This window comes from Rhamphochromis longiceps, linkage group LG8 (assembly GCF_057381845.1).
Source record: "Rhamphochromis longiceps isolate RC_006_pf linkage group LG8, R_longiceps_female_GT1.1, whole genome shotgun sequence".
Classification (NCBI taxonomy): domain Eukaryota; kingdom Metazoa; phylum Chordata; class Actinopteri; order Cichliformes; family Cichlidae; genus Rhamphochromis; species Rhamphochromis longiceps.
The window spans coordinates 13,464,717-13,483,037 of record NC_140564.1 but is presented as its reverse complement, the minus strand read 5'-3'; the positions used below and the strand labels follow the sequence as shown (position 1 = coordinate 13,483,037).

Sequence of the window (18,321 nt, the reverse complement as noted above, 5' to 3'; positions counted from 1 at the left end):
CAAATCAGACAAACCAAACACACCTCACTTCTCTTTCCAACTCACCTCACAAACAGTACAGTGGAAGCGAGTCTCCACGTGGTGTTTGCACTCATTGCACGTGTAAACGAAGCGGTCCTGGCTTTGGTTGTGCAACTCCACCAACATGCACGTTGAGCTCCACATGGACCTCCTCAGAGAACTGAATTCAAGGTGCTTGTCTCGGGCCAGTGTCAGGAAAGCATCACGACCATCCATGAGGTCACATGCCATCAGGGGATCTGGGTCAGCAATAGGGGGCAAGGCATTTGCCATTGGGCCTGCAATCAGCCGAATCACAAAGAACACCTAGGAGAGGAAAAGAGAGGAGATCAGATGAAACGTAGTCTTTAAAACAGTTTCACGTTTTTGCCAGCAGCTCATCCCCCAAAAATGGCAAAACCTCAAAATCCCCCACCCCACATACCTCTTTGTGTTTTTCCATAGTGGCATAGAGTTTCTGTGATAGGTCATTGGACACATTAGGCATCCCAGGCTTCTTCTTATTGGCTCGGCTCAGGCTGCTCTTGTTCTTACTAGTCTTTTTGTTGTTCTTCTTCTTTGCATTTTTGCTGTCTCCTTTTGTGTCCTGCACCAAAAAAAAAAAAAAAAAAAAAAAAGTGGTTTAAAACAAAACAATCACACTGATGAGAAACTGACGTTTGCAATGCTAACCCTTATTCACCCCTCTTTCAATCAGTGCATTTAGATTCAAGAACTACATTGAGTCGTTAATTCTTACATCAACACTCTCATTGGAAGTGCTGTTCTCCTCCCTTTTCCTCTCCTCCTCCTCCTGCTCCAGCTCCTTGATGCTCTCCTCCAGCACATTAGGCCAAAAGTCCCCCTCAAAGTAAGGCAATTCCTTGGCACTGGTCAAACGATCCTCTGTCGCCTGCTTGAATATATCCTTTTGGGGTAAACAGACAGTATTGTTATTACGCATGTATTATACAATAAAGTTTATCTTTACTCCTGTTCTAAACCCTCCAGAGGTCAAAGAATGCCTCTTTACCTTGTAGTCATGCACTATCCGTTCTGCCACAGCTTTATCCAGCATTTTCTTGTACCACTCCTGAAGGCGTTTGGGCTTCGGGATCTTCTGATCTGCAGGGTGACAGTGGAAGATGTAGTCGTCGCCTTCGCTAGGTGGGCAGGCCCAGATGTGGCCGGTGGTGTAGCTACGAGTTCAAACAAGAGAACACAAATCAAACACCTACTGGACAAATTAAACTATATCAAAATAACAACTTTTTATAAGAATTTGTGTAGCCCGGAACAAAAAATTTTTTTTTTCTTGTAGCAGCACTCACCCCAATTTCTTCACATACTCCAAGTAGCCAATGAGTATTTCATGGTAAACTGCTGTTCTTAGACAGCGCGGCCGAAAGAAGTGTACGCTATCCAGGTAGGAGATGTACACTCGCCTGAGTGGATGAAAGAAGAAAAAATGTAACTTTAAAAAAACATTGTGTCAAAACTGCATTTTAAATGATTACAACATAGAAAAACACAAAGTACTTGGTAAAAGTTTAACAATATGGTGATATCTTTACCTCTGGTTGGGCTGAGGGCAGTCAGATCCATACTCCTGAACATGCATACCAAAGAAACAGACGTCTGCTCCATCAATGTCCTCGAATGCAAAAAGGGCTTTAGTCCTGTATGGGAATGACTCTGACATCTCGCCGCTGTCCACAAATCTGGAGACAAAAACACGAGTTAATACAGGAGCTGTGAATAATGTGAATCTGTACAAATCAAATGAAAGCCTATACTCACAGACGTCTGCAACAAGCTGATAGCTAGATTGCATTTATTTCATCATAATTATTAGCTTAATCACTGTTAGCTTCCATTTCAACACTATTTTAATCAGGAAATTTTAAATTAAAGGCAAAATCTTTTGTTTTAAAAGCATTTATAGCTTTAACTATCCATTACTCCGTTCTTTACAATTCAGTAAATCGAAAAATTAATTCACAAATAAACACTGACACCTTTCCTTATCTCAATTAATGAAATGTTGCAGGTTTTACCAGACGCAAGATTTCAACTTGAATTCCCAAAACGCCTTGATCTAGTTGACACACAAGAGCGGATGTAGGTAAAACCTAGCTCCAGCTCTGGATGAAGAGTGTTGTACCTGGACTTCATGCCTGGTTTGACCTCCACGACTTTATCAGATACATGAACAACACGAATGAAGACCTCTCCAGACTCTGGGTGGGCCTGTCGCTTTAAGAAGTCGTTCACCCTTTGCTCCAGAAAAACCCCCAACTTCGTTTGGGGCAACCCTGTGGGACAGTTAAGTTAGTCAACAACTGTATAAAACAGCCAGCACGAAATGACAAATATAAAAACTTCTGTTGGTAAGTGTACGTCTAACACACTCTGAACAACTGCAGGGAAAGACATCAAGCTGGAGGAAAGCCAACACAAACTTTAGCTGTAATTATTATTTTATGTCAGAGTTTGGTCAAATGGTTATATGAGCAACATATAGCCAAAGTTAATTCAGGTATAATTTTATGCATATACACCCACATTGCACCAACGACAAACTGATCTGTGTGAAACACTAAAAGCTGCACAATTACAAAAGTGAGCTCACAAATGTCCACTTACTTTTGGCAGAATACTTGTTTTCCTTCCTCGCCTTATTCGACTTCTTTAAGCAGCCATCACATACAAAACTATGAAACAGAAACAAGATGGATAAAAACCAAAATCAGTTTTTACCAAACACCAGCTGGACTTTCACAGGAATCAAACAAATGGAAACAAAAAGGCTATTTACCCTTCTGGCCAGATTGTGTCATTGTGCAAGACGCATATCTGATGCATCTTCCGACCACAATCCATACATTCAACAAACCTGACGAAAGGGACAGAGGGGAGGACACAGCTTAGACCAAATCTCTTCACCCCACCACAAAAATTAAATTTGCCCACGACAAAAGGCAGACTTACAGCTCAGGGTCCAGTGTGTCGTTCTTCTTCTTCTCAAACTGATCCTTGCTTATTGATCTAAAACCAACAAAGAGGGATACTGTAAAACTGCAGCAGGTGGAAATTGAAAATAAATTATTGCAAAACACTTAATAAAATCTCTTTCAGGGGCATGCTGAGGAAATTAATTTTGATTAGAAATTGAGTGGAATGCAGAAATGTTCATTTTCTTTTCTCGTTGACGTATTAAAATCTGCTAAATCAAATATTAGGTGTGGAGTCTACATCCCATGGCTTTGCTGGTAAAGTTTACACCATGAAATATGATTTAAGCACACCTATTGCAGTTTCTTTTTTTCCTATAATAGAAATGAACAGTGTAGACTCACACAAGAGATTAACTGGAAAGCATTAAAAAGCATCTAGCATGCTGAAAGGTGACATTTAAGTTCAAAAATCACATTTTATTAACTAATACTCACGTCTGTGGCTGGGTGGGGTCGTCACCCAGGGAAACGGTCTCTCCCTGGATCTCGTTGAAACACTTTTCGCAGTAGTGGTACCTGTTAGCAAGAAGCCCAAATTTTGGTGAACTACACCATTCCCCACAGCACAGTCAACCACAGACAGCGCATGGGAGGGCAGTCACCAAATGGTATAGGACATGGGCAAGGCAGGGTGCCACAAGCCAAGCAAGCAGGAAGTGCAGGAAGGAGGAACGCAGGACAGCAGGGAAGTCGTCACCGCAACAGCCAGTCATGATTGTAAGGGGTGAGGGAATGAGGTGGAGGGGGGGTTGGTGGTACATGGTGGGGCAAGGCAAATGCAAGCCAATGTTGATATCACAATCATTTGAGGAGGGGAGACAGACACGTCGTATGGGAACAAGACGAGACAAACATCCAGGACAACACACAGCAGAGAGCCGAGGCAAAGCACAGATTAGCAATTTGGACATGAGAGGATGAGCAACAACAGCAACAACAACAACCACCACAGCTAACAGAGCAGGAGCAGAATCAACAGGAGCTAAATGGGAGCAGGAAGCTGTGGCACAGGACGTAATACAAACACTCAACAGATAATGAACAAGCACAGACAACTGCTCAGCTGTTCATTCAGGAAGTTCATTTTAAAGTCGGTCCTTTCACATTCCGCTAAAGTTTGCATGACTGGACTTAATAATGATGATGATGATGATGATAGAAATAATTTTTAAAAATGATCAAGGGAAGATTTTGAAAGTGTGGCCTTTATTGTCCAGTTTCTTCCTACTTCAATTTGCGTTAGCATAGTTTCCCCACAGTTCCATTTTGCTTTGGCGAGTCACCCATTACTTTTAATTACATTTAACATTATTTACTAGTAACCAATCCACCACAGTTATTTTGAAAAGTCTGTCACTGCCAACTAGTTTCATTCCTCACCATCTCATTTCCCTACAAGTAGGCTAGTCCTCAATATCCTTCACCTGTCTCAAGTCCCTTGTCCTTTGGTGGAACAGACTTTACTTGACAGTCTCTGACTACAGCCTGTGATGCCAGTTTTGATTGGTTGTGGAGAGCCACCCTAACCAGAACCTGCAGCAGGGTGGAGAGTTATGTCTCGCTATGCTGTAGAAAAAAATAAAAAATAAAATTCGGCACCTGGAGTCAAAGGTGACAAATCAGGAGTCCGTCCACTGGGTAGAGAACTTACTAAGGAAGGCAGATGATTGAGCCTCTTTGATCATTGTCACAAAATATAAATGCTATTTATTTATTAACCATTTTAGGAAGCGAGGGAGTGTTCGTTTGCAGTTGTTCATGGGTTTCCTGCCTCGCTACCACACAGATAAAATCTAGTACTGGTGTTTAAATCTCCAAAAGCCGATTCTGTTCATCTGGACGTAGCGTTTTGTGGGAGAAACGTTTCGTCACTCATCCAAGTGACTTCTTCAGTCTCAGCTGACTGCAGGTTTCCCCAATCTTATAAACAGTACATTTGCATAATGACTGAAACCAGCCCACTGAAGGAACAATGGGCTGGGAGGTCAGTTCCTTAATCTTAATTATGCAAATTCTCATGACCATTGATCAACAACCACTGACCAAAACCCACTGATCAAAGACCACTGATCAAAGACCACTGATCAATGGCCATGAGTACCATTCACAGAGAGTTGGGGAATGGCTGCAATCACAGCATTGTAAGATGGTGAAAGATGTACCCTTAGGCCCCCTCCTCGATTCAGAGATGGTCTTTCCCTTTTCACGTAAATGGCCTCCTTGACTCCGCGCTCAAACCAGCGTTCCTCCCTGTCCAGGATGTGTACATCCCCATCCTTGAAAGAGTGTCCACTGGCCTGTAGCTGTAAATAGACTGCAGAGTCCTGGCCTGACGAGGTAGCTCTTCTGTGTTGTGCCATCTGCTTCGCCAAAGGTTGTTTGGTTTCCCCGATGTATAAATCCTGGCAATCCTCCTGGCACTTAACAGCGTACACTATGTTACTCTGTTTGTGTCGGGGGACCTAAAAGCCACAGAGACCCGGTGTTTAGAAAAAATGTGTCTCAACTGCTCCGATACTCCTGACACATATGGGATCACTACAGGTTTTTGCTTGGGCAGCGGTTGTCCTTCTCTCATGGATCAGCTGGAGCTTTTTTTAGGCGCCTTTCCAGCTTTGAAAAAGTCCAGCTGGGAAACCACATTTACTCAGGGCCTTCTTGATGTGCTGTTCTTTTGCCTCTCTGGCCGCTGTGTCAGTGGGGATGGTGTTCGCTCTGTGTTGTAGCGTCCTGATGACACCCAGTTTGTGCTTCAGTGGATGATGAGAGTCAAACCTTAGATACTGATCCGTATGTGTAGGTTTACGTTACACGTCAGCTTTTAGATGTCCCCCATTACTGATGGAAATCTCACAGTCTAAGAAGGCTAACCTGCCACTTTTCATATCCTCCCTGGTGAATGTGATGTGTTGGTCCACCGAGTTAATGTGATCCATGAAATGTGGTACGTCCTGAGATTTGATTTTCACCCAGGTGTCATAAACAAATCTGAACCAATGGCTTGGTGGTGTTCCAGGGTAGGATAGCAAAGCCCTCTTTTCCACTTCTTCCATGTACAAATTGGCCACGATGGGTGAAACTGGGGAGCCCATGGCACACCCATGTTTCTGCCTGTAGAACTGACCCTTGTATGTGAAGTAGGTGGAATGAAGACAGTTCCAACAGCAAACACACTTGGTCGATGCTGAGAGTGGTCCTGTTGCTGAGGTTGGTGTCATCCTGTAATCTCTTACGAACTACCTCCAACGCTTCCGTGACTGGGATGCAAGTGAAGAGAGATGTAATGTCGTACGAGACCATGGTTTCATCTGCCTCCATAATGACATCTCTCACCTTCTCAACAAAATCCAGGGTGTTCTGGATGTGGTGTTCAGAGCTGCCCACCAGCTTGAGGATCGAAGCCAGAAACTTGGAGATGTTATAGTAGGTGACAGAGTCGATCATGCAGACAATCGGTCTTAAAGGAGCACCCTGTTTATGTATTTTCAGTAAACCATACAGACTTGGTGTAGACTCCCCTGGGTACAGCCTGTGGTATGAGGTCCGGTCAATAGCCTTGTCTGCTTTGCACTGGTGTTTAAATATTCTAAGCTTTCTTTAAAAAAATCTCTCTCTCTCACACACACACACACACACACACACACACACACACACACACACACACACACACACACACACACACACACACACACACACACACACACACACACACACACCTAAAAGAATGTGATCAGAGGACTGACTGTTAAAATGCCAGTGCATTAGGCACCACATGGAAATATTTAATACCAAAAAAAAAAAAAAAAAAAAAAGGAGAACATGAAGTGAAGGGAAGTGTTTAGGGAAACAAAATTAATCAGATAATTATTTGGCATTTACCTCATATTCTCTGAATACTGGCCCACTGCTAAAACTCTTCTTAATGGCTCTCTTCTATAATCTCTTCCTTTTTTACTATCCATTCTTCCTATTACCCTTCATTTCTTTATTGCTCTTCCCTTCTCCCCCCATACCTGTTCTGGTAGCTGAAGTATGCAGCGTCTCGGGGGATAGTGCACAGCTGCTTTCCATAGCAGCACAACGTCTGAGGAGAGAACTCCAGCTGATGGAGAGAAGCAAAGAAAAATGATAAACAACTCGTTAACCTCTTGACCATCAACAACTGAATCTTTAGCCACTCAGCATCATGTGAATGAGGCAAACTCATCAGTGCCCTCTCACTGGTATAGCCTACGATACTTATAAAAGTAATGAAATAAACTCCCCGAGTCTTACTTTTATGTCCCTGGACCTGTATGTGGGGAGTTCGACCTAGGCAGCTATTCCATCTATGTCATACGATTAGCATTGAAGCTGCTGGATAGTGCTACTTCAGTCAAGTGCAACGTTAAATTGCACCGCACCCCCGCACTCTTGCTGGGACAGCTGCCCGAGTTAACAACCCCACACCACACAACAGTACTATTATCAAGTCTAAGCACTTCTTAAAACTGACCTTCAGTTTAATCACACTGTGACAGTGGCAAAGATATATACACAATTTCAAGAAAAATGTTTGTACTTGACTTGAGGAACCAGAAACAAAACCTGAACCTGAAAAAAACTCACAGGAGACAACATTTCCCAAGTTCTGTTTAGGTTTTTATTTTATCTGAGAAAAAAAACTTTACTGATTAAGTCAAGTTCTACTTCGATTTGTCACACTGTACTATACCTTCAGCCAGCTTTTAATAATAGAGGGGCAATCAGTTTTGTTATTTGTCTGCAAAACCAAAAATAGCAGAGTCTAATGAGAGCTGAAATGTGATATCGCAGTGGCATGCTCAAGGCCAATTTTAGCTATGAACCCACTTCACTTGCTTCTGTTTTCAGGTCTGAAACATGGTCAAGGAATTCAAACACACATCTTCAACCTGCGTTTTATAAAACCGTAATAGTTTTAGGCTCCATGGATTGGTTCACGTGTTGAAACAAAACCTCTATAAAGTATAAAAGTGTAAGACTTTATCGGCATCACTCCTTAATATTTAGCCAGATACACTAAGCCCTGGTTTACTTAGACTCTGGTTCAAGTTCATTTGTAAATACTTTGATGAGTTAATTGGCCGGGATAATTTGAACCAATGCAAACGTGCACTCAGGTCTTCACACCGTGTCAGGATTGGGCTTCTTCACCTTTGGTGTTGTTACCAACTTAGCACCTTAACTTGAGCAGTGTAAGTGACGTCCTACAACTTGGGAACGCGATACCAATCCAGTGCATTAATAATGCTTTGCTTCTTTCTTTCTTTTTTTTTTTTTTTTAAATCCGCATACATACTGCAAATTTCTGCACAGCAGCTCAGATGAGAAAGAGCCATTTAGGAGCACACACTTAGCTAAACTAAATTAGCTTATTAAGATAAGGGTTAGTTTAATAACCAATAGTTGTTTTATTTATTTTTTTAATAATCGTGTGAGCTCTGGGCTGCTATACAAAACATTTGGGACATTTGTCTGTCTATGTAATGCACTTTCACTAGATTTTCTGGCAGATTGCTTGTGTTTCCACTTACATGCACAATACTTGCCGAACATACAAATGACTCTCAAACCATTACCGAACTCTGTTGAACAGCTCTAACCTATGCAGTGCTGTTGCCAATTTAAGAGTGACCTGTACCCACTCCTATTCCACCTCGTCCATTCAGCCAGTTATTCCACACTTTGTCTCACCTTCCTCCCACAACAGTAGCCAAGACTCTGCATCACAGGGTCGATCTCCTGTTCGAAAACCTCAGCCAGCTTGGAGCAGTACTTGTAGACTCGTGAGGTTTTGCGATTGTACAGCCAGGCATTGTTGAACATCAGCCAGATGTCTTCCACGTACTGCCAGGGCTCCTGGTACTGACCTAAAACCAACACACGCAAACCATGATGACTTTCCAATCTAGAAATCAAAAAACTTTTACACTTTTAGTCCTCCCTTCTTAACACATCAACTTCTAACACCCCCAAATCTATGCTTTTTCGTTGTGGTCTACTAAGTTTCCATAAATACAGCAGCACATACTAACCTGTGTCTAGCTTTCGCTTGATGGTTGATAAGTCCATTGGGTTCTTCACAATGTCAAAGTAATCCTGGAACATCACAACGTCAAAACAGAGCAGTTAAGCCCTCTACTAAAATTTGTACGAGTTAAAATGCAGATAAAAAGTTAGACTTTTTTGCAAATGTGAAACTGAGCAAGTATAAATAATCTAAACCTCAGCAGGGGTACATACAGGTATGCAGAGCAGTTGAGGATCAACAGGCATTCTGAATGGCAGAGACTCTGGATCTTGTCTGTAGAGCGATTCAAGCGTGGGCATCAGGGCCTGACGAAGCTCCTCCGGTTTGAAGACTGTAAGAATGATGGAGATTAGAGGGCAGAGTGAGATGAAAGGATTAATAAAACATGATTCATTTTCAGCAGGTGTAAAACAGCTGGTAAAAATGTATTTTTGACTTACTCTTCTTTTTCACTGGGGCCTGCGACACGACTGCTTCCGAGCTCTCCTCTTCATCTTTCACCTCTTTCTTCACCTCTTTCTTCACCTCCGGTTTTCTGTCTTCCATCTTTACTCCTGACCCCTGTGTTGTAGTCGACGTTTCCATAGGAACTCCTTTACCGCCTTCTCCAGAACACTCTTCTTTTTTAAATTCGGATTTCACAGGCTTTTCCTCCATTTTGAGGTTGCCGAGTTTCCCTCCTTTGGAGCAGCTCCCAGCATCGCTCTCGTCCTCCTCATCCTGATGTTTGACCTCCATCTTTATGTCCACATTGGTGGCTGAAGTGTTTGACGCCGGTTGCTGGGACGAGGTGTCTAGACTGCTGACAGAAGCTGGGGTCGGGGCCTGACTGTCGGCTGGGAACGAACCCTTCTGGGATAACTGAAGAGAGATGCACAAATTAGATGCATACAAGTAGTAAATATGCAAGTGGTGCACGACAGGGGAACATGCAAGTAAAACTGAACAAACTGCTCATAGTTTGGTGTTACATTAACAGAAAGGGCAATGCGACATAGCTTAATCCTTCTGGCAGTTGCTTGGAGCATCAAATCTGTAAAGAACTTTGATGAACTGTGTAAATTTACCTTTGAGGCAAAGCATGCCCACAGCAAATCACTGATATCATGATGATGATCTGATTCAGATATTTGTGCTATTATTTATAAAGTATTTTCTCTTTAAAGTATTTTATTGTTGTCTAAAACTTTTCAAACTTAAAAGACCTGATTTAAAAAAATATTTTTTAAAGTTTCTAACTCATGAATTAAAAATAAATGCCAGTTTTTAATAATAAGGGACACTGACCGGAGTACGTGGCAGCTGACTGCCATGCGGTGTTGAACTTGAGGCCATTCCAGGATGAGATGGAGTGGTTGAACCAGCAGGCCCCATGTGTTGCTGCTGGAGGGGCTTGTTGGAGCCAGGACCCTGACCAAGCTGGTTCTGCTGAGGAGCTGGGGGTGGCACCAAATGTGATGCATTAGGGGTGTGTGGTTGTGGCGTCTGCGACCCAGCAAGCCTGGGGGGCGTCTGGTGGGGAGTAGGTGATCGGCTGTGAGCAGGAGAGGGTGAGCTGCCACGCATGGGCCCCAAATGAGGGTTGGAGTTGGGTTGTTGGTTTGTGTTAGATGGAGTCATTGATGAGGCAGGGGCTCCAACAGCTGAGTTGGGACCTCCACCACCCACGCTTTGAGGCCCCATTGGCCCTACTGGAGGGACACCACTGGGAGTGCCAGCTGAACCCGGCTGTGCTAGAGGACTCGCAACTGAGAGGGGGGGAGGAGTGCCCATCTGCGTCTGAAGACAGAGGTAGAGTTGGTTAAGAGACAGAAAATGTTGTTCTTTGGGTAACCTAAGAATGTATGTGATCAGATCACATCAGGATGCTTTATATTCTATCCATGTTTCTTAACATCACGCTATAAGGAAATTGTAACAATACTGCCCGAGGATGGCAAGAATGAAGAGGTTACTCATCTCCTACGTTTACATTTTACCGCATAAAGTTTTATATTAACCCAGAATATTGCAGTTCTATCTGATGATCCAGGAATTATTGGAGTGTGTTTTCTCTTCTTCAGGTTTAAATTTTAGTTTGCTACATTTTAAATGGGGATGCACCAATCCGGTTTAGATATCTGCCAGTACAGAGTATCAGTGCTTATGTTAGTTTAAAGTTACAGTGTGCATAAATTTCACTGTTAGATGTCAGTAGACTGGATTGCAGATTAGAGTTAACACCCCCCCCCCCGAATTCAAGTGCACTAGCTACAGTGGCTCCTTCAGGTAAAACATGTTTAAATTAGCCAAGAGATCAAAAACAATAAAAACGCCCGCTCACCATGACTTTACACTCCATGTCTCATTGATGCGGAGATGAATTATTGAGGGTAAGTTGAACTGCTGATAAGCGCTGCTGTTTTAGCATCTGTTAGCTGGCTTTAGATCCACTCAAAAGACAGTTTCACTAACATTCTTGGACTCAGTTACTTGACAGTCCACATTAGCTGTCACAATGTTAGCGTATAACCAGCTGTCGACGTTGTTTAGCTGGCTCCTTGTCAGCTGTTCTGAGATGGGAGGGTCATGTGTCTAATCTGCTGACATTAATTACTGTGACGATATCTGGAATAAATAAGCATGTTTATGCATGTTTTCCTGTGTCAGAGACCTGACTTCAGTTCAGGAGATGAAGCTTAAGATGTTAAGAAAGAAGATAACATTTTGTGAAGATGTCAGTGGCATTTTCTTTCCTTTGTTGGTGAAGGTTATGTCTTACAACTGGAGAAAGCCTATGTATGAAAATACATATCTAGTGTCTTCTCCTTCAGACAAATTTAAATCAGAGGTGGGCGATATAAACTGTATACGGTAGAAACTATATAAATTTGGCCAACGGTAGAGATTTTGACTATACCATTCTACCGCGATAGCGCATGTTGATGGTGTCATCAATCTGCGCCTGTTTTGGGTTGAAAGCATTGCAGCAGCTGCAAACAACATCATCTGCAAATTATGCCGGGCGACAGTCATAGCAAAGAGACGAAGCACTTTTGGAATATGGGGAAAGCCAAAAACTGAGCTTCCTCCACTTCCGTACCATTGATTCATTAATGCTGAATTCTCTCGCAACTGCTCTATTCCCGTGTTGTTGCAGTATATTAATGACTAACCTTGTATTGTGGATGGATTATCTCAGTTGTTCTCCTGACTGAAGTTTGGCCCGTTTATAGCATCCTGCCATGTGATTGCATTTGTCCCTAACCCCCAGAAACCCTCACGTTAACTTTTATCAAGTGGAAAAGTGTTAGCGTTCATCCTTCAGCTTCACTGTGCTAATATTATGCTAACGTAGCTGTTTTGCTAGCGATCACGTAGCACATCATTATATACCAGCTAGTCCAACTTCAGTAACCCTACAAACGTCACTGCTGTTTAATTTTCTGTCTTCATTTATGTTGGAAGTGATAGCAGAGCAGTACGTTTTAATTTTTTCAGAAATCTCTCAGTCAGAACATGCTATATCATGTTTAGGTGGAAACTAGCGAGCTAACTTCCTGCTAACTTCTAACTCAGTTGAATTTACTAAATTCTGTTTTCATGGATGTCTGGATGTTAAACTTAATTGTTACACCTGGTAAAGCAGCAACGCCTATCATTTTATTAAAGATGAAAGAATTTAGACAGTTTTTAACTCTCAGTGATGCCGCAGTGGGACCTGAAGAAGACGGAGTTTTGGACCCAGATTACTCCAAAAGGCTCCTGACTACGGCAGCCGTAATGCTCCGGCAATCCATCAAGCGGTGCGCCTTCATAGCTTACCAAAGTCGTACTAAAACATGACTTTACTTTTTGTCAGACTCGGGGACAACAGTGTTGTTTCTGTGCGGCCATTTCCCTGCCAATTTTGAAAACTGCCATAGTTTTCAAAATTGGCAGTTTTCATTTTAATAAAGGAGACGCTCTCACGACTCATCGAGTGTCACTGACTAGTCAATCGGTAGTATGCAGTCTGTTGGCGTGACATTTTTGGTTTGCCTTGGAACCCACAGTCGAGTAACTACTAAAAAGTACCTGGTACTATGACCTAATGGAAAACCCTAAAAACTATGTTGAGGCGTGCCAAACTGACCCGAGTTCTAGTTACAGAAGTTTCAGAGGTATATCCCTCAAAACTAAATGCAAGAAAGTTGCATAAAATAGTTTTCAACCATAGGAAATTTGAGTGTCTTCATAGTTTCACTTTTAAGATGCACTAGTTTTCGTAAACTGCAGGAAAAACAAAAATACTGTTGTGCACAACGACCAAAAAAAATATAAAAAAAAAAAAAAAAAAAAAAAAAAAAAAAAACACACAACGTGCATCAAATTAACTATTTCCAACAGTGCAATTTAATTTCTATGCATTCCAGAAACTACAGAAACACCAGTAAACTTTTGAAAGGCCCTGTAGAGTTAAAAAACTACGTTTCCTATGAAAAATGACATCACTTAAAAATAGTGCCTGCTCCGGTGGGCTTAAAAATTACACTTTCACCTCAGCGTGAACATCATTAGGTTACTTTATACTGTTGTTATTTACACTCGCACTAGTTTCACCTCCCCTTGACTCACAGCGAGTGCACACAGATATACACACCTCTCATGTAGAGTGGAGCTAGCAAGAGACAATTGAAGTCAATATTAATTAAATTGGCGACAACACTTTTATTACTGTAAGTGCAGCAAAAGCTTCCCAACAACCGAGAGAGAAATAAACAGACACGCAGGGAAAGGATGGTTGGAGCTTTTCAATCATGTCAACTCACTTGACCACAGTATGTGGTTGAGTAAAATGTACAGGCCTTTTCCTGTTATAGCTTAGAGGAAGCTATATGTACTTCTACTGGTATATGACAGAATAACACAGAACAACATAGAAATGAACCAAGTTACAACTGGAAATATATCTGATCCAAAGGGTTGGTGCATCCCTAGATTTACATGTATAACTAATGGTTAGTGTAGTGTGTACTTACAGAACACGATGACCTGCACAGTACTCTTTACAATTCTCCTCCTCACACCCAACACATTAACAACAGAGTTTATATTTGAGTTGGAGGGGGAAAAATGAAAGAGAAAAGAAAAGAAAGGAAGGACTATTTAGGTCCTTATTAAAGACCTAAATATGAATTGCTACAGGTACAATCAGGGTTTCTAAGCAACATCAAAAAGAAGTGCGAGCCCTCTTACCTGCACCATACCTCCTGGTCCCCCAGGTGGTGTCATCCCAGACTGAGCTCCAACTCCAGGTCCTGAGCCAGGAAACTGTCCCTGGGACATATACGGGGCTGGCAGCTGGTTAACATTGGGCTGCCCCACCCTGGGTCCAACCATTCCCATCTGAAGTTTTTAAAAAAAAAAAAAAGCACTGGTCTTCAAAAAAACCAAACTTTATATTTTCTTAGAAGTTTGTTATAAAAAAATCAAATTAATTTAACAGCTACTCATTTTATTTCCCCCACTCTTTAAACTGTGTTCTTCTACATATCTGAAACACTGTGTGTACTCACCTGGTTGCCAGATGGTCCCAAGGGTAGAGGAGGTGTTGACCTCTGGCCCATAGACTGTATTCCCATTTGGTTAAACTGATTCATACCTGACAAAACACAGAATTTATGATATACAACATAAACATATTTTACATGGATTTTATTTTTCAAAGTAATCAACACTGGGGGGGGGGGGGGGGGCTGTGTCAACATGAGGGCAAAGACACTCAACTCTAAAGCCTTCGTCATCAGAGTGAGCACGACAGCAGATATTAGAGACGCGCAGCTACTCCAGCTGTCTATGTCCACAGTGGAGATTAATCATGGGATTACACTCAGCCCATTCGGCTCCAAGTTAACATTTGGTAAAACATAAATAAAAAAAAAATAAATAGAAAATAAATAAATGAATAAATAAAAATAAAAAAATCAGTGTAAGCTTCAATTCCACCATAAAATGATGAGCCTGCAACTACAGATGTTTTACCTGGGCCTTGCGTTCTGTTCATCTGATTTGGTCCTGCTGGTCGCACCATTACCGGGTCAGTTAGGGGACCGTCTGTAAAGATAGGGGAGGAGAAGAAGGAAGTTAAACTGCCGTGTGTTCACCAAGCATGAGCAGAACACTTTGAACAAACACTAAAACGTTTCACTTCTTCCCCTGCCCCCAACAGGTTCACTCACTTGGAGGCAGCCCAGTAGGGGGCTGTCCCATGCCAGCAGGTCCAATGTTCACACCTTGCTTCTGCAGTCGGGTCCTCCTCTTCTCTTCCAATTCCTTCTGGATCTTGTAGATCTTCTCTGCCAGCAAATGGTAATACTCAGCCTGTCAAAAGAAAACAAGAGATTAAGGACATTAGAAAACAAGAATTTGAACACAGAGGACACAAAAATATAAATTATTTTGAAAATTATAGAAGTATTTTGAAACTCAAGTAATACCAAATCTGTGGCTCTCTTTCATCTTGGAAAAAGACAAGTTAACAACAGGAAAAAAAGACAGGGGTTCACCTGCTGCTATAAATTTAATGAACAAGTAATGACAGCACAATGACTGACATAGATACTGAAACACCGACACCACTGATTTCTCAAGTGTAAGGAGCAACTTACTCTGCTGTTAGCTGATTCATACATGTCACCCTCAACTTTTCGGGCATAAGCCACCAGGTTCTCCATTCGACGGTCCTTGAGGGCAGCGGGATCTGGAGTCGGAAAGATGGCCTGGACACTGTGGAGGGACAAGTAAAGAGGAGGACAGAAAACAGGATGAAGGAAAAAATGGTGGAAATTATGTAGTTTTTAACTACAGCGCGGACAGAGGTATGTGTCTGAGATGAACATGACATGGATATCCAGTCTCGATGGCATCATTCAGATCCCAGAAAAAAAGGAAGAAAAAAACCTTGATGAAACCAAGCAGATAACCCTCCATCTATTTCTGAAACATTCACCATATTTAATATGATAATCCACCAGTATGTTTTCTATCTATGACTACAGAAATACATGACACCTAATTTTTTTTATATCCAGGCAGATGAATGGAACTTAAAAAAAAAAAAGAAAAGAAAAAGAAAACACAAGCCCCCCCCCCCCTTTTTTTAAATGTATTCGCACAGCAATGCTAATTGTGATCCTATGTGCAGTCCAAAACTAAATAAATAATGCAGCTTTTCTCTTTAATACTTACAGCTTGTGTACCAAATGATTTCGTAGATCCTGTGTGATGTCCTCATGCCAGCTTTTCCTCATGCCTGTGGCGGAGGGAGGGGCTGCTGTGGGCATGGAACCGACCCCACCAGCATCATTCAGACTAGAAGAGACAGAGTGAATCCTTTAAATGGCTTCTTAAAATAAATGTATGTCCTAAAACCCTTGTAGAACTGACCAAATCTTTAAAAAATAAATAAATACAATAAAGCCTTTGTGTTTGCTCTTACCCCTGGTTGTTCATATTAAGATGCATCATTGTATCTTGCAGCAGACTAGCTTGCTGGCTCTGAGGGGAAGCACCCACACCTCCATTCACTCCCATAGGATTCACACCTACACCGCATAGAAAAGAAAGGAAATTATATATGTTTATTCTCAGTGTCATCCTAACAGTAGGACACAATGGACAAGCTTTTGCCTGGACATGTTTTTCAACATATCCAGGGGTTAAGATAAGCTACATAGCATGGAACATATTCTTGAGATGATTATTTTTCCTGGAGATCTGACAAACAATTTTATATAGCTATCTTCATAGCTCCCACCAGCGATAAACAGCTTTTGAAAAGCTACTTTAAGTATACAATTCACTCATTCTGAAAGCTGAAGGTCCTAACCGCTTGCTGGCATTGAAAAAAAGAAATGCTTAGCATTAAGCTGTAAAAGAGCAGACAATTCAGACAATGTCTTTTTACTGAAAATAAACTAAACTCACCCATTGGGTTCAGAGGCCTCACACCAGCCTGCCCTTGAAGGCCTTGGTTGGGCATGTTAGGCTGGGAAGTCTGAGCCTGGATTTGGTTCCCTTGGTAGGTGAGGCCCAGAGCAGCATAGGCCCTTTCTATAGAGCTGGGATCAATCTGGCTTGGCTGATTGAGATTGGGAGCACTTGGTTGGCTACCAGGGATTGTACCAAGTGAGCTGCCTAGTCCTGTAGCAGCCCCTGCAAGTAGAGCTGTAAGAACACAAAAAACAAAAGTTATGAATGAATAAAATAAGCTAAGAATTAAAAAATAAATAAATAAAAATCATTTACTGAATACTTATAGAAAATTCAGCAAAAATTATTATATTTTTGTGCTATAATATAATACTGACTAGTATATTCAAAACAACGCTGTCATTTCAAACCCAGTACAAAATCATACTTACATTATCAGCATTACAACGTTAACCCCTAATTTCCTTCGGGATTAATAAAGTATTCTGATTCTGAACATCAAACTTGGTCATTATTAATACATTTACACAATATAAATGTGTAAATATATTGATAATGATAACAGCACAGTATCTAAAAAATTTATCCAATGGTATGAAGGAAGGTATATTCTTTTGTTTGGTCGGATACAGACACTCACACTGCGTGTTCCTCTTGTCCCCGGCATTCTTCAGCGGCAGGCAGACAGGACAATCATGTCGCGTGCAATTCTTCCAGTGGGAGATGATCTGCCTCGATGATGCACAGTGAGCAACTGTTGGTCAATGAGGCAAAACAGATATGGAATCAGGAGTTGGGAAATGGAGGTGTATTAGAGAAGGAGGGGGGGAGGGGGGGGCTGTTTTTTTTCTTTCTTAAGTACTACTCTCAAAAATCAGGTAGCATAATAAAATTAAGCTTCATGTGCTTAAGCACTAAACCATTTTAATAGGTGAGATACACTTTCATTACGAGGAACGTTGCCAGCTTGACAGCTACAGAAGGGATTATTTTATCCAGTGTTTCCAGGAGGATGCAGCATCCTTTCTACTTACCCTGACAGGACTTCCCAGCCTGGCAGTGAGTCATATGGTTGAGGACATTCTTCATAGTCCGGCAGTGGGGCAGGTTGCACTGCCAGACTTCACCATTGGCCTGCTCCCGCCGCTGGCACTTGTGTGCATGTAGCAGGAGTACCAGTTGCTGCTGGATTAGCTTGCGTTTTTCAGGGTCGGCTGTGGGCGGTGCTCCGGCTGCAGCGGATGCTGCAGAAACCTGGGTACCAACTGCTTGAGCGCCCGGCACCATCCCGGGGGCTCC

The 18,321-nt window shown here is 42.0% G+C and overlaps 1 protein-coding gene across 5 annotated transcripts in view; it reads right to left on the bottom strand.

Annotated features, from left to right (window-relative positions):
• ep300a (EP300 lysine acetyltransferase a) overlaps nt 1-18,321 on the bottom strand; it is a 32,183-nt gene that overhangs the window by 5,436 nt on the left and 8,426 nt on the right. The window contains exons 4-30 of one of the 5 annotated variants that reach the window (XM_085415840.1): nt 18,057-18,321; nt 17,657-17,776; nt 17,017-17,256; nt 16,529-16,634; nt 16,279-16,401; nt 15,699-15,816; nt 15,324-15,411; nt 15,073-15,144; nt 14,607-14,692; nt 14,287-14,436; nt 10,357-10,848; nt 9,510-9,930; nt 9,282-9,400; nt 9,074-9,137; nt 8,733-8,908; nt 7,031-7,119; nt 3,453-3,563; nt 2,992-3,048; nt 2,819-2,896; nt 2,647-2,714; nt 2,165-2,315; nt 1,575-1,721; nt 1,332-1,445; nt 1,034-1,199; nt 761-928; nt 446-607; nt 46-327 (exon numbers count right to left, since the gene is read on the bottom strand). The exon at nt 18,057-18,321 is cut by the window's right edge and continues 54 nt beyond it. In XM_085415840.1, the coding sequence (XP_085271966.1) occupies nt 46-327; nt 446-607; nt 761-928; nt 1,034-1,199; nt 1,332-1,445; nt 1,575-1,721; nt 2,165-2,315; nt 2,647-2,714; nt 2,819-2,896; nt 2,992-3,048; nt 3,453-3,563; nt 7,031-7,119; nt 8,733-8,908; nt 9,074-9,137; nt 9,282-9,400; nt 9,510-9,930; nt 10,357-10,848; nt 14,287-14,436; nt 14,607-14,692; nt 15,073-15,144; nt 15,324-15,411; nt 15,699-15,816; nt 16,279-16,401; nt 16,529-16,634; nt 17,017-17,256; nt 17,657-17,776; nt 18,057-18,321 (4,233 nt within the window). Of the gene's footprint in view, nt 1-45; nt 328-445; nt 608-760; nt 929-1,033; nt 1,200-1,331; nt 1,446-1,574; nt 1,722-2,164; nt 2,316-2,646; nt 2,715-2,818; nt 2,897-2,991; nt 3,049-3,452; nt 3,564-7,030; nt 7,120-8,732; nt 8,909-9,073; nt 9,138-9,281; nt 9,401-9,509; nt 9,931-10,356; nt 10,849-14,286; nt 14,437-14,606; nt 14,693-15,072; nt 15,145-15,269; nt 15,412-15,698; nt 15,817-16,278; nt 16,402-16,528; nt 16,635-17,016; nt 17,257-17,656; nt 17,777-18,056 lie in introns of all 5 variants that reach the window. The other 4 variants (XM_085415841.1, XM_085415837.1, XM_085415839.1 and 1 more) reach the window with 4 other exon arrangements.